The 16,828-nt window shown below is 40.3% G+C and overlaps 1 protein-coding gene across 2 annotated transcripts in view; it reads left to right on the top strand.

Moving 5' to 3' along the window:
- Positions 1–16,828, top strand: part of reck (reversion-inducing-cysteine-rich protein with kazal motifs) — a 120,619-nt gene that overhangs the window by 9,664 nt on the left and 94,127 nt on the right. For both annotated transcript variants that reach the window (XM_008438544.2, XM_008438545.2), the window contains exons 2-3: positions 9,829–9,887; positions 15,136–15,210. In XM_008438544.2, coding sequence (XP_008436766.1) covers positions 9,829–9,887; positions 15,136–15,210 — 134 coding nt within the window. The remainder of the gene's footprint in view (positions 1–9,828; positions 9,888–15,135; positions 15,211–16,828) is intronic.

The following is a 16,828-nucleotide window of genomic DNA, read 5'->3' as shown; positions in this document are numbered from 1 at the left end:
CGTGAAATGTTACCTGATTTCAAAAACGTTCTAGCAGAGAAATAATAAATGTTTTGTTTGATGACTACAAATTGGAAATAAAATGATTTTTTTCTTTGACGGACAATGAAAAAACTCTAGCGCCACCTCTGCTCCAAACTATGAACATTGTCGGCCCCTCTTCGGTTTTTTCTCTTTTTTTGTGGAGGATCAATAAATAACTTATTGGTGTTTTACCATCACCACCAGGTATGAAGTGCTTTAGCCTTTGAGTTGCACCACAGCAGCACAACTGAAACACCCAGGAGTTTTTATAAGTACAAGTATAAAGAAGGCTGGTATCGTGCCTGATATAAATCTATTTATTTATGTCATCACATGGACTTATATAAAGCTTTATACATTTTCTTTTCATATATTTATTATTGTTTTTCTTCTTTAGATATTGGGTTGACTTAGAATGATTCCAAATATGTACAGGAATAACCTGGTGCTGTTGCATGTCAATCATCTGGGGGGGCCAATCAGATGACAGGGGGGGCACTGTCATCAGTGGCCAGTTCAATCTCTGGCCACTGATTGCCAGAGATTGAACAGTTTGCTGGGATGTGCACTAATTGAGAAAATGACCACTTAAAATCTTTCCCACCATGAATAATCATTCTCTCTGCAGAATTGTGAACTTTTTTTTTTTTTTGGTAATGGTATCATAACCCTTCCTGAATTGATAGAAAATAGCTTCTCAAACACAGCTGCAAAACAGGGAAATGCTAAAAATCCTCAATCCTAATAATCAGTCAACTTATCTAATAAGCTGCACTGATCTGCTTTCTGTCCCAAATCCTGTGGAAGCAATATTCCTTCTTATACACTTTCTCCATCTTCTCAGTTTTTCAGTTCAGATTTGATTATTTATATAGTTCAGGTTCAAAACAATTGTTTACTCAAGGGACATTACAAGACACAGAAATCCAACTAGTATAGAGAATGCAGAGTCAGTTCAATCTAATAATATAGGCACTCGGCAGATTCAAATTCAGCTGCATAAATTCGAGTCTGAACGTAGTTTTATGGCACTTCACTTAAGTTCAGTTTGTTATGTCAATTAGTAATTTTTTTCTGGCTGTATTGAGTTGTTAATTTACTGAATATACATTATGTGAAGCTGAAAGAGGAAACCTCCGGCAGAACCTGGCTCAGAATGAGAGGCCTTCTTCCATGACGTATAAAAAACCTCAGCAGTGCTGGTCCAGGAGTTCTCTTTCTGTTCCAGAGAATAGTTCACAGAAGCAGTAGCTCCTTTAGCAGCTTCATCTAGAAGAGAAATACAACTTAGTCCCTTAATGCCTAACACTCTTTTTGAGAAATATAATCAAAAATGACATTTCCAGAATGAAGAGAAAATATCTACAATATTTATTTGGATAAATATTGGGCTGCACAGTGGTGCAGTTGGTAGAGCTGTTGCCTTGCAGCAAGGAGGTTCTGGGTTCAATTCCCGGCCCGGGTCTTTCTGCATGGAGTTTGCATGTTCTCCCTGTGCATGTGTGGGTTTTCTCCGGGTACTCTGGTTTCCTCCAACAGTCCAAAAACATGACTGTCAGGTTAATTGGTTTCTCTAAATTGTCCCTAGATGTGAGTGTGTGTGTGCATGGTTGTGTGTCTTGTCTGTCTGTGTTGCCCTGTGACAGACTGGCAACCTGTCCAGGGTGACCCCGCCTCTTGCCTGGAACATTAGCTGGAGATAGGCACCAGCACCTCTCCTGACCCCACTAAGGGACAAGGGTGTAAAGAAAATGGATGGATGGATTGTTTTGATATCAAAATAAAGGTAAGACTGTAGAATATACTCTAGAAGTCTTAAAAACCTGTCATGTTACTGAGTGAGAGGATATGAATACAGCACACAGCAGAAAATTAAGAAATAATTTCTGCCTAAAAAATGCAGCTTGTGATGTGAATATCCCTTTAAAAGCATGCAGTTGCTATCCAGAACATCTTGAAGGAAACAGTTACAGGATCTGGCAATCTACTGTAGCAAGATTCATGCAAAAAGTGAAGAGTAGAAGCGTATAGTTTTAGTTGAAGAAGTCTATGGACCACCCTGAGTATCCTCACTGCGAAAACAGTTAAAAATTACAATTGGTTAGAACACATTGCAACTTTATTTACATATTTACATTACCTTGCCACTCCCTCAAGCAGCTCTTTTAAGTGAGGCACAGAGGGACCCGACACTTCCTAAAGTAACTGGTTATCTGATATCAGCTTCCTGGCAACTCCTGGACTGCGACACATGGCATCACCCCCATAGTACTCTGACATGCATGTAAGTGTTGTTGAGGTAGTGATATTGAGTTCTCAGCAATAAACATTTCTGCATTTCTGCGTCTTTGATGAGTGATAAATATTTTTGATGTAGCAAACAGGATCAGGAACAGGTCAATTTTGGGTGTGCCACTCGGCGGCCTTTTACTTTCTGCTGGACTCTTTCCATTGAAGGTTGCATGGACTGAAGAGCACATGGTCACTTCATGTGTCCATCCACTTGAGAAACACCAGGTTGTCTCTCCTCAACTACTGTAATTCTTTCCTCTCAGAGAAAAGAATGGGAGATTTTTGTTTGGCATTGTACCACAGCCAATGTTTCTGGCACTAAGCTTGTGGAAAGAGTGTGTTACTTAAGTAAAACCTGCCTGCCTATAGTGTGTACCCCTCCACCAAGCAAAGATGACAAAAGCAGACTCATCACTGCAGAGTACCGTATTTTTCGCACTATAAGGCACACCTAAAAACCTTCAATTTCCTCAAAAGCCGACAGTGCGCCTTATAATCCGGTGTGCCTTATATATGGACCAATATTGAGCCACAACAAGTCTAGCAACTATGGTAAGCAGCCGCCGACTTCATTTTCCCCCGTAGAAGAAGAAGTGCGCGGTGCATGCTGGGATAGTTGTCAGAACGCTGGTTTGTTAATAAAGTTTGATAATACATTTAAACCCAGGGGTGGGGGGTTGGGGGAAGAGAGACAGAAACTGCGGCGGCAGCGTGTCGGTTGGTCTGTGTTACCCAGAAAGCAGTTGGGCACAATATCACAACACCAACACCGTGAGTGAAACAATGACTGGGGCAGCCTACTATATAAAGTACTCGGGGACCATTTCTTTACAAATGTGAATGTGTAATAATAGTGTGTAATAATAGAGTATGGCACAAATTGGCAACCCAAATTGAAGCGTCTATTCTATGCGCCTTATAAATGAAAAAAGTTTTAAAATAGGCCATTCATTGAAGGTGCGCCTTATAATCCGGTGTGCCTTATAGTGCGGAGAATACGGTAGCCTGTCATGGAGACACTCTTAGCAGTGTATGTGTGTCCTGTGAAGGAGTCAGCCAGCACAGAAAGTTTATACCTGCACTTTGTCAGCAGTTACAAAGTGCAGGTACTTCTTTGTCTTTTTGGCATGCTTCATTCTATGACGAGGTTTTGATCCCACCATCTGTTAATCGATTGACAGAACTGGACTCAACTGGAAGTGGGCCTAGCAGTCAGTCACCATCTCTGTGTACATGGGCATCTTAAAGTCTGCTGTGTTTGTCTTTCTCCCATTATTATAATAATAACAATCTTTATTGTCATTTTAGAACCATGCAATAAGTTACATGGATTATAACAAAATTGGTGAAAAATAGTACTAAAGGGTATTTAATGTGTTTATGGCTACCGGGTATAAACTGTTCTTCAGTCTGTTTGTTCTTGCTTTAATGCTCCTGTATCTGCAGCCAGATGGCAGCAGTTGGAACAAATTGTGACCGGGGTGTGAGGAGTCTTAAAATATTCTTGGCTTTCCTGAGGCACTGGGAACTGTGGACCTGTGCATCCTCATCTTCCTCAGAGTTGCTGAGATATGGTGGCTACTACATGGCTTCAAAACAAACTTATGTCATCAAATTGGGGAAGGGATATTACGCACACTCACAAGACGAATGAATGCATTGCTGTTGTCAATGAAAGAACGAACTGCAGAACTGGAACAGCCAGAGCGGACCATGAAGTTGTGGTGTTAGAAGTGGGCCAGCTGGCCTGGCTGGCATGCTGTGGCTTATTGTCTTGTTCCTTTTTGTTGTTTTTTGTACTACAGAATATGGACAGATATGTGTGGGGCTTTTCCTTCTCTTTTGGTCAGCATGTCTTCAGATCTAATAAGGTCTGGATGAGGTACAGATGAAGGCGGTCCTGCTTGGGATGTAGTAGAACACAGGTCTTCAGCCCTGGTCCTCAGGACCCACCATTCTGCATGTTCTACATGTTCACCCTCCAGCCCAGCTGATTCATTACATCCTCAGCATGCCTCCAATGGCTACAGAAGCCTGTTAATCACCCAGTCATTTAAACCAGGTATCCAGCAGCAGGAAACAAACATGCAGGACAGTGGATCCAGAGGACCAGGGTTAGGGTAAGGTTAGAGACCCTAACCCCATCCCTATCCCCATCCTTAACCTAGGCATTACCAGCCTAGCTAGCATGCAGTGTGTCCTGATCTTCCTCTGGGTCTCACCTGAGTGGGACATTCCTGAACAACCTCACTGGGGAGGTTCAGAAAGCGTCCCAACTAGACGCTCAGTCACCTCAACAGGCTCCTCTTCATGTGGGGCAGCAGCGCTCCAATACTTTAGTTTTTTATGCTATTATTTGGTAAAAGTTTAAACATCAGTGAAATATCTCAGTTTCAATTCAGTCCTCAAAAATAAGAATTTATCATGACAGCAAAGATTTTCTAGTAGATGTCCTACTGGAAATGTTTTGCAAAAACTGAGAAATTAAAAATAAACAAAACCTAGACATAGAAAGATGTGTTTCATTGTTTGCTTTTCTTGCTGTTTGTGTTACTAAATATAAAACATCCTGTCAGTTCATGCTGATCGAGTCTGTTGGGCAGGAATCCCAGTCACATCTGATTATGAGCTCAACCCAATTCCTCTGACTGCCGTGCTCTTTTCAGGGACCAGACCTAGAAGTAACTGAAGGAAACTGCCTATAAAGCCTGAATTTCTTATGACATTTTACAAAGCTGATCTTTATGCCAAATGTCACTTGATCAGTACCCAGGAAATTACCTCTGACCTCCTTGCATTAAACTCTACCCACAGTGTTTGTAGTTGTTGAGAAGAATGCATGGGTTTGGTAACAGCCTCTGTGCTCTTTGTACATGTCACAGTTTTTATTTAATCAACATGTCATTCCTCAGCTCTCTCTTAACATCAGCACTGCAGACTAAGACTAATCTGATTGGAATTTCTAAGGTAGACTAAGAGCTAAAGATTGATCTGCTCACATGCAATCTATAATGTTGCAGAAAAAGGGCTTTGTACCTCAATGGCTTAATCAGATGTTTATAAAACCTTGATGAGCTCATGCTCTCTTTACTCTAAGTCTATATAACTGGTAGCCTGGTAACAACTAGGTATGCTGGGTGCTGTGGTGGCGCCACCTAACGAGGCCTTAGTCCTCGATATGCAGCACAGGGCGCACTACCTCATCACCATCTTTTGGCACTCAGCTTAGATGTAGCAGTACAGGGTCAGGCCGGGCCAGTGACATGCTGTGTTATGCAACTCACTGCAAGAAACTGGAAAATATTCCTCCAGACATAAATTCCTGTGACAATAGAAGTTATCTTGGCATTGTTTTCTTTCCAACATCTTTATGGTGGATGATGTCATCACTGAAGTATCTTTTTTTGTAACGCCCGTTACTAGCGTGGATTGAGTGATGTGTTGGAGATGTTTTTGAACCATGTGCTTGCATCTCTCAACTTATTGTCCAAGACCAAAATAAAACGCGTGAAAAGCCAATAAATAACCAGCTCTAGGTTTTCCCTTAAAACAGCTCAGCTAGACAGGAATTAGCTGGTGTTATGCCTGATGTGTGTTTTTGAAATAAAGTAAAATGTAACATTATATGACACCTAAATTAATTTCAATCTCTGATTATGGCTAGTATAAGTGCACAATAGGCTGTATATCTCATATGATTTAACATTAATAATAATAATAACTTAATTGTGAACCTGTGGGTCTTTCATTTTGTGTGGTGGTGTGCCACCATCAATAACACTTGCTCAGAGCACAAAACATTCAATTAGATTGAATAAATCGGCCCTTATGGATCAGGTACATTGTCACCAGTATCTGATCTAAAAAAATTTTCAATATCGGGATGGATACAGACATTAATATCCAATCAGAATATCTTTAGTATAAAAACAGTCCCTCATCATCCATCTCTGTCATGATGGGATTAATTCTTTGAACCCACATGCACAGAATACAACTCCAGAGACAAGTAAATGTTAAGGTGGTTTATTATAATACAAAGTGCAGACAAATATGTACAGATTTCTGGAACCGGTGCTCGTCTCTGTGGTGCAGGATCTCTGGATTCAAAGGGGAACAGGTAAGATGAGTTCAGGGTTCGTGGAAATTTACAGTCTCGCATTTACTATTGGTCTTACTTGCAGGTGGGTGAACTGAGCTGGGGGAAAGGGCCACTGTGGGTCCGGGGCTGGTGGTGTGGAGAGAGCGAAGGCTATGTTGGAGGTCGGACAGGTGAGTGGAGGAGCTTGATCTTCTGAGGTCCAGAGGAGGGAGCTGCCGACTGGGAGGTTGAAGTAGGTTTGTTACGGTGAGGAGGTTCTGGAAACTCGGGCCACCAATGGGTAATCTCCACGGTGTCTCAAGGGTTCTGATCAGGCTGCCAATAATCCTGGCAGTTTGGATAATCCAAGGCTTCACGGAGGTATAACCTAAAAAGAGGCTACACAGGAGGCAGGCAGGTCGGAGGTGAGCTCACTAATGATATGTACCATTACTGGCTAACACTCTGGCACTAGAGTGTCAGCTGCTCCCTTCTGATATACTCCTCCAAACGAAGGTAAGTGGTGGCAGGTGTGCAGGTAGGCATCCGCAGGTCCACGCCCTCCAGAGAGGCCCCAGGATGCCCCCTGGTGGAGAAACTGGAAAAAACCCAACCAGCCATCCCCAGATCCTAACAATCTCTGGACTATGCTTTGCTTCATCCAGAGAGTCTGGGTTCTCTGCTGTTGAGAAACAGTTGCTTCCTGGAGATTTTAAATTTTACACAATTGCTAACTTTTGTCTGTGACCTTATAGTCTTTATTTTGTCAGCATTGGTAAATGTTACAAAAATACATAAACCCAGTAAAAATAACATATTTTAATGAGCTACATCATCAACAAATAGGTTTATGGACAATAGCAAACATTTTTTACCACATCTTTTATGCTTTTGTAATCAAAAGTATATTCCTCAATAAGAAAATCTAATCTAAGAAAATGTTAGTAAAATTAGGAAGTTTTCTTCAGGTTATATGATAATGTAACCTGTTATTGCATGCCTATGACCAATGTGTTGTCTACGCTCCATCTATGTGTATATATGGATGTATTCATAAACCATGTGTGTGTGCGTGTGTGTGAGAGAGAAAGATAAGTTGGTGGATGTTTACATTGTGCTCAGTGAATGATGATATGGTCCAGCATTAAACTGTGTCACCCTGTCTTTGACACTGACTTTGACATCTTAAAACGGTGCCTATAAAGTATTTGTAGCCATCTTAAAAGACTATTTTTTCCACCTTAGCAGAGGGCAAAGCTTAGCTAGGGGCAAAGTTTTGAGGGCAAGTCAACCATGAATTCCTCATGACAATATAATGTCCTCCAGTCAAATGTGATGCCATCTTTGCAGAAGCTTTGCAGCAAACAGGGTCATTACTAGGCAATAATCTCGAACACTGGCAAGTTAAAGACTGGAAGAGAGAATAAAAGTTTTTCAATGGTCAAGTCAAAGTCTACAGCTCATTTTGATGTATAGATTTGACATCGAGGAAGGTGTGCAGAGATAAATGTTTTCAAACCTCAACAAACTAAAGCAGTATTGTAAAGAAAAGTGGGTCAGTGAGGTAAGACTAACGCAGTGCTGGTTCTGTTGGATCTCAGTGTTGATCATGACATTTTACTGAAATGACTGGAGAGTTGGGTCAGACTCTCTGGTCCAGTACTCAGTTGGTTTGAATCTTGCATAAAAAACAGGGATTTCTTTATTTCAATAGGAAACTTCTCATCAAAGTGGACAGAAGTCCCATGTGGGGTACCCCAAAGTTTAATCCTAGGACCCCTCTAATTCAATATTTGAATGAAAAATATGACAGCCATTTGTCATTCCAACAGATTACAATTCAAACACCTGGATATTTGGTGCATCTGCACAAATATTTTCATCTTTACACACAGAGAACAGTTCAGAGGTAACTAAATCAATCAACATCTAGTTTAAGTATTACAACTGATCTGAACCTAATGCATCTCGCTGTGTAGAAATCTGTATTCTGTAATCTGTATTCATCTGCTTGATGTATGATGGCATGATATGGATTCTCCCCTTCTGGGGGAGGGGAGGATCAAAGGGTGAACTTGTTTGTACACTACTGCATCAAGGCTGAATTCATTGTAATGATAAGTCTGGGCTGACAGGACGAGGGGAGAAGATTGTGTATGATTTGGGGGTGGGCTTGAACTTGCTGGGTCAGGCTTGGAACCCATTGATAACTGCTTGCTGTTCTATTATCTTATTGGATTTTTGTCTGTTGACAATACGAGGGGGTACCCCAAAGTTTCCAGAAGGACGCTTCTGCACGCGCAGTTTTCGTAGTACACAATTCTGCCACTAGTTATTTGTTCAATCACGCCTTCTCAATCAGTGTGCCAACCGGCGTTGATATGGAAGGTTTCGTCTACCCGCAGTGAATTTTCTTGGAAGCGCTGTTTTGTCCAGCCGTCGTTTTTCTTCATGGAGAAGTTTTATGAGCTTCTCCATGAAGCGCGCGGATGTGAAGTTTTGCTTCCTGCTCGGGAAAAAAGCGGTTGATCATCAATTGACATTTCACCATTTTTAAAGCGGGTGAACCACGAGTAAACTTGAGCTTGACACACAGCGTCATCCTTGTAAGCGGTCTTCAACATTTGAATGGTTTTCGATGCTTTTTTTCCAGAGCAGGAAGCAAAACTTCAGCCGCGCGCTGTTCATAAAACTTCTCCATGAAGAAAAACGAAGGCTGGACAAAACAGCTCTTCCAAGAAAATTCACTGCAGGTAGACGAAACCTTCCATTTCAAAGTCCCCTTGGCACACTGATTGAGAAGGCATGGTTGAACGAATAACTAGCAATACGAAACCTACGCGTGCAGCAGCGTCATTCTGGAAACTTTTGGGTACCCCCATCATAAATATATATTTTTGAAGAGTAGTTTGATGTCGTGGGATTATTCTTGGAACTTTGAGCTTCAATCTTTAGTGAAGATACTTTAATGGGCTATAGAGGAAATCAGAGCAGGATTTTAAAATGTTAGATTCAATCATTAAGGTGGGAGATTGACACATTTCACATAATACACATAATACCTTGTACACAGAAAACCTTCACATAGGTTAAATATGATCTAATGCAGAACAATACTGTAATATTATTACTTTTAATAACAGCATTTAACATGCTGAGCACAACTCTACAAAGCAAGCTGCAAAGGAATAACAAAGAGAAATATGCTGAAATGTCACCCAATGAAATGTATAATTTTTAAATATCTGGAAATCTAGACAAAATAAATCTTGCAACCAAACCAGGGTACCATTGCAGGACTTTCTACCAGAGGCCGGTTAATCATATTAATCATATATATATCATATATATATATATACTATATATATATATATATATATATATACTATATATGCTACAGTTCTGCTAACTTTGTGTGTGTTTCCCTACAGATCCCTCCTGCTGCCAATATGCTGCTGAGTTATCACCCTGTAAAGAAGCTTGTGACCAGGTATGAACAGGCCTGCATGCACACAGAACAGCGCTTCTCATTTCCGGTCTTCAGGACCACTACCTTGCATGCTTTAAGTGTTTCCCTTCTAACAGGCTTCTCCAGTACTTAACGGCGTGCAGAGGTGGTTATGAAATTATTTGAATCAGGTGTTTTAGAACAGAGACACACCCAAAACATGCAGGGCAGTGGTCTCTGAGGACCAGAACTGAGAAACTCTGACAGCAGCATGGGTATGTACTAGAGGTGTGCCGATTAATCTGCCACCGATCATAATTGGCCAATTTCCGTGAAAAAGTGTATGATCGGTGATTGCCGATCACGGTCTCTTGTTGCCGATCACACAAACAGATCACCTGCATCTCATTTCGCAGCCTGCCTGTGCAGCTGGTCTCCTCTTTCCTTCACACTGCGCAAACGAGCAGCAACAAATCCTAAGCGATGTGGAACTATAACGCACTGAGTGACTGGGAAAGTTTGCGTCAAAATGCATCAACACGACAAATGCCTCAAGTATGACATAAAAACAATGTTTTTATGGGAGTTTGGCTATATTGAGGCTCACTGCAGTAAAAAAGACATATGGAGGTCAGACAGCAGGTAAAGCAGCGCACAGCTACAAACACTCACCCGGATTAGCATGACGGTCAGAAAGCTAAACAAATAACCCGCAAAATTATTTAAGTCTTCGAGCTGCGATGTAAGACGCTGGTTCTGATCTCGCTGCTAAACCGTTGCTCCGCGCTACAGGTAGTAATATTTCGCAGACGGAGCACCGATTCTGCTCCACCTGGTAGTGACTCTCACACCGAACCTCTGTTTAAAGCTGCAGCATCTAACCTAAAAAATACATTTTACATGCGTATTAAAACTTTCGCTGTCCTAACATGAGACAGATAATCTCTAAAAAAAAAACGATCTCCTCTGCCTCATCCTTTTTCTGCATAATTACTCCGCTCAGTCAGAAACAGCCAATCAGAACTAGCAGTAATCAGCTAGCCGCAGTGCTATCAGGAAGTTTTCATTCAGTAACTCAGGATTGTTTATTGTAATGGATCCTGTATTTGCCTTTGAATGTTAAGTTTTATACTTGAATTTTTTGGCAATGTTGAGAGGTTTTATTTTGACTCTTTGCATTATTTAGCCTCTTCAGAGCCTTCATATGTTATCAGTCTGTTAAAGATAGTATTACCGATAGCAGTACAATTTGCACAATGCCTGTTTTTTTCTTGGAAAAAGTTATTAAAAACAAATTTTTGTCTAAATTAAGGTGAATTCATGGTTCCTTTTTCCACATAATGTAACCGGTAGTGCTTTTGATTAAAAAAATAATAATTATGTGATCGGTATCGGTGATTGGTATCGGTGATCGGAATCGGTATCGGCAGGAAAAAACCTGATCGGCACGTCTCTAGTGGTAGAGGCCCACTCCTCTACCACCAGCATGTATTTTAATGGCATTTTATGGAGTAGACTGGCAGAAAGAAGTGTAGAACTGCAAAGTTAAAGGTAAATGATACATAGTTTTTGTAATCTTTGTGCTAAAATTAAAAATCAAGTCCTAAAATACATCCTAATGAATTCAGTAGCCAAAGCATGTTGAGTTTAATAAGACTAAGGATAGATCAAGTCAGAGACGAGGTTGTGAAGAACGTTTTGACCAAGATTATCTTGCTCAAAACTTTACAAGTTTGAACATCTCACAGAACACTGTTCATCCCATCATCTGGAAGATGGATGTAGCTAAATACAGGACAATTCTGGAAGAAAACCTGTTTGGCAGGACAAAATATTTTAGACTACTTAAAAAGTTAACCTTCCGATAGGACAATGTTAGATTTGTTTAGTTGGAAGCATTTTCCTACCAAAGTCAAATCAAAGTTCAGACCTAAAGCCAATTTAGGAGTGTGTGACTTAGAGAGAGCTTAGTTACACTTTATACATAAGAATTCACACTGAACTACTCTTAAGATGTAAAAATTTATTTTTACAGACCCTCCTAATCCAATCTGACTGAACCAGAGCTATTGTACAATGAGACTGGTCTCATTGTACAATAAGTTGCCTTTCGATCGATCGATCGATCGATCAATCAATTATATTTATAAAGTACCCTTCATACTAAAAGCAGCTGTAAGTGCTTTCCTTTCATATATGTTGTAGCAAGAAGAAAGAGTGAATGGTGCTAAAGTCAACAGAAAAAAAGGGAAAAATAAGATATTAAAGCACAATAATAAATGGGTGAAATATCTTAGATAAAACATTACATCATCATGACAGGGTGATCAGGGTTTATTTTGGGGTGTTTTTATTAATTATGATGCAAAATAGTTTATCAATTCTTGGAATACACTACTATAAGAATTAAAAACTGTTATAGCTGTTTTAGGAAATCAATCGGCTGCACAGTGGGCAGTTGGTAGAGCTGTTGCCTTGCAGCAAGACGGTTGTGTTCGATTCCCGGCCCCGGTCTTTCTGCATGGAGTTTGCATGTTCTCCCTGTGCATGCGTGGGTTTTCTCCGGGTACAGTCCAAAAAAAAAAAAACATGACTGTCAGGTTTATTGGCCTCTCCAAATTGTCCCTAGGTGTGAGTATGTGTGTGCATGGTTGTTCGTCCTGTGTGTCTCTGTGTTGCCCTGCGACAGACTGGCGACCTGTCCAGGGTGTACCCCGCCTCTCGCCCGGTTCAGTAGCTGGAGATGGGCACCAGCACCTCCCGACCCCACTGAGGGACAAGGGTGTAAGAAAATGGATGGATGGATGGAAATCAATCAAGCAATGGTTACTAGATAATCAAAATTGCATTCATGTTTTGAACAATTTTTTAATTCACATTCTTTTTTTTCTTATGATGGTGATTTGTTTTTATTTTTATTATAAATGTTTACTGTAAATTACACTGCTTTTACCCACACATCAAAATCTGTCATGAACCATAGGTCATGTATGCTGTTATTCTACCTGAGGACTACAGATTAAATTTAACCTCTCTCGTTAAATCCGGCATGTAATGAAGACTGAAGCTGGTTTGTTTATGAATTAACAATCATTCCAGGGTGTCAGGTTAGGACAGAAGATATATAAAGTTAGGTGAGTTACTGAAATGAGAGAATGTCCGAGTCCAGAATTGAGCTTTACTTAACTTTAATTAAATCTTGAGATGCCTCCATACAAACAAATAAGGGCATGTGTGGAGTTATGGGTGTGAGGTTTTCTATAAGATAAACAAATACAAATTATAAGTACTTTCCTGTAAATACTTTAACAAATAAAACCAAAATGTCCACAAATGAAATAAACGTGCTTAAAGATTATTATAAACTAGCAGCTGGTTATCTGACTGAGAATGTCAATAATAATTACACATACATAATAGTCAACCCTGCTAATAATAGCGGCACACAATAACATACAAGATAAATAAAGCATTTAAATTGGAAATGGTAACTGCGAATAAAACCGAGCTTAATAGCTTAATGCTAAACAGCTAGCTTTTATCTCTCCACAATACGAACAAACTGTACCAAACGACCATAATATTCAACAGGACAAAGTTCAAATACAGCTCTTAGGCGTTTATAAAACCGAACTAAACCACCAACAGTATTACTTACATTCAATGGACGCACACAGTAGAAAGAGGTAATAAACGAAGTCTGCGTTGATATCCACACTACTCAGTACTCAAATCTATTAGCAAAATATGATCGAGGAGCCACCCAGTGGCGGAAATAAAATACTTAATATAAAACACCTTGATAAAGGACAACCAAACTAGAGGGCTGAAAACAAATAATTAACAGTCTTTTGTACATAGCATGTTTATATGACGCTAATTAACATTTATGAAAAATAATGCATATAAAAACCCACCTATTTAGAGTTGCTTTTGAAAACTAGGAAATAAAACATTGATCAACATATTTGATGTGTATGATTTTGGTGATGGCAAACATCAAAATGTAATGTTTGTTCAATAGTTGACTGCATCTTGTTCTCTTTATAACTTTGTAGTTTTCCGGTTTTGTTATTTAAAGACCGTTGAACTGCATTTCTGCTGAAGTGTTCCTTACAAATAAACTTGATTGATAAATATCCATTCAGTGTTAATAATTACTATTAATAAAACATATTTCTAAGTGTATTGCATCAAATTACCACTGGTTGGCAATCTGATCGCAAATGCATAATGCAATGGGCAAAGCTTGTACCTTTTTATTTAAAGGTTTTATTGGCTCTATTGGCCTCTTTATTTGATAGTTAATTGACAGGAAAGTGGGAAATGAGAGACGGGGAAGACATGCAGCAAAGGTCGCCAATCGAACCTGCGACGGCCGCGTCGAGGACTAAGGCCTCCATATGTGGGTTGTGCTTAACCCCTGCGCCACCACAGCACACCCAACTCGTACCTTTTCAAAGTAATTTCAGAGTCTCTTTTTGAGGTCTGAAGGAGTTGCTGAGTAGGTCATCAGGTGAAGTAGGGGCTCAATCTGGGTCGGATGTGTCACAAGTCTGCAGGTATGCCTACAATTCCTTTTTACAGCAATAAGTTCAATACACTGCTGACTGACAGTGCCACAATTTGATTATTTTTAGAAACATTTGAAAATCTCCTTATTGCTAATAAATTGATGGGTTGTGAGATTAGCCAACCTCACTTGTCGATGCTCGATGTTTGGAAGCAAAGTTTGCTCACCTTCAAGAGATGTACTCAGTTAGATATGAGTGTGCAATCCTACCCATATTCATGTCTACAACAGTGAGGAACAGACCCTAAATGGAAACGCTCCAAACTGGGGTGGCACCCAACTGATAAGAGTGAAATTGACAATGGAGAACCCTCCTGTTGTCCTCGGGGCAAAATGACCGAGATTTGTATGTGTTTTCCCTATACACAGAAAATGAGGACAAGAGGAGGGTTAAGATAGTCAATTCTGTCATCTCCTCACTCAGAGTGGCTCAGCAGCTGACTGAATCACTCTTAAGGCCAGGACAGGAGTTCTCTGAGAATATTTGACAATACAGGCCCTGGTGTTTTACTCTGCTGGTAACAACCACTATCACAGTTTTTTAGCCAAGTTTCCCATTTAATGTCTTAAAATATTTACAGTTTTCACGAAAGATAAATCACAGGGAAAGTTTTCTTAGACACAGTTCTCTATCATTTAAACAGACATAGTATATATACGTTCTTGGGTTGATAGGTTTTTAAAAATGTTTTGGTGTTTTTTGCTTTTATCCCACAGCTTGCGACCATCAAAAGTGAGTCACGCCTAAAGCATCTCCTCCAGAGGTTACCCAATTACTGTCCTGAGTCTCTGGTGAGAAAGTTTTATTTTTATGGAAGGCTCTAACATTGGAAAAAACATTTCTGTTTTGATCAACATTTTGATCAACATTTGTTTGTTAAATCGTGGGTTTGCTGATTCATGCTAATGGAATCTCTCTTCAGCAGCTAGTAGACACTGACAGAGTGTTAGTACATTCTTTCATTGCTTCCAGAGCAGACAGACAAACTTGTTTAGCATGGTTAGTCTTGTTTTTCTACTTTGTTTCAATTTATGGAATTGAAAAATGGGGGAAAAAACTGACGGCTTCTTACTTTGAGTTTTCTCTGCAACAGAATATTGTTTTGAAGAGAAACCATTTGAATCAAAAGATCATTAGGTTTAGGTTTAGGTTCTGTCAACCTCCATCCTCCAACCTCCATCCCATCCAAAAATGTTCTTCAATACATGACAATTATGTTCATGTTATTGAGACGTAAAGACTGAATTAAAGATTTTAGCTGGAAAAAAAGCCTCTTCAATTTTAAACAAAAGTTCTAAAATTCACATTTCTGATTCAAATATGGGACACATTTTACAATGTGCTAATACGCCCATGTTGTGGCCATTTATGCTAAATTTTGAGGATTAGAATTTCTACCAATTTAGTTTTCTTCTTTGGGCAGTTAGAATATATTTAAGTTAGTGTAGAACCAAAATTCGTGAGATTCATGCTTTAATTGGTGCTGGAGAATCAAAATCCTCCATAGACGAGCATATGAAAACTTTTAGTAATTATTTAGCAGAGTTTATGGACTTGCAATTGTGATACACCACAAAGTGGGAAAATTTAATTATCACTCCTTTTGTCCTATATGAGCCTGCAGAGGGGAGCACTGCTTTAGGACACTTGGGTGTGGGGGAGGGCCTCTTAAAAGTCAATGAGGCCAGGCGACCATATGTTAAAGTGCCCATCTCCAATCACTCAAAACATGAGGTCATCCTACCCAAAAGAACTCCCCTGGGAACTATCCAACATGTCATAAAGGTCCTGGAGACCAACACTCCAGGGTCCCACMAAAAAGAAATGGCTGCAGTTAGGGTCAATGGAGTTGCATCCTCCAGCAGCTCTCCAACTCCAGCAGCTCCCTCCTGTCGAGATCAGTCACCTAAGCCTCGAACAACAACAGGTGGTAAAGGAAGTGCTCTGTGAGGAGTGTGGAGCCTTCTCCACACTCCTCACCAATGCATCCAATGGTAATGACATTGGATGCATCCCTTCTCTGCAGATGGAAATTAGGACTGAGGATGATATCCCAGTCCAAAGAGCCTACGCATCCATTCCAAAGCCACTCTACAAAGAAGTGAAGGAGTACATCCAGGAACTTCTGGTTAAAGGTTGGATTGTGAAATCTCAGTCACCATACGCAGCCCCTGTCATATGTGTCAGRAAGAAAGATGGGTCCTTACGACTTTGTGTCGACTACCGGCTCCTCAACAACAAAACTGTACCTGACCGCCACCCCCTCCCTAGAATCCAAGATCTCACTGACTCTCTGGGAGGATATGCTTGGTTCTCGATTCTGGACCAAGGGAAAGCGTACCATCAAGGCTTTATTGCCGAAGGGTCAAGGTACCTGACTGCGTTCACAACCCCATGGGGCCTGTATGA

Source organism: Poecilia reticulata, linkage group LG20, assembly GCF_000633615.1.
Source record: "Poecilia reticulata strain Guanapo linkage group LG20, Guppy_female_1.0+MT, whole genome shotgun sequence".
NCBI lineage: Eukaryota > Metazoa > Chordata > Actinopteri > Cyprinodontiformes > Poeciliidae > Poecilia > Poecilia reticulata.
Note: the sequence above shows the minus strand (reverse complement) of the source record. Positions and strands in the feature narration are given on the sequence as shown.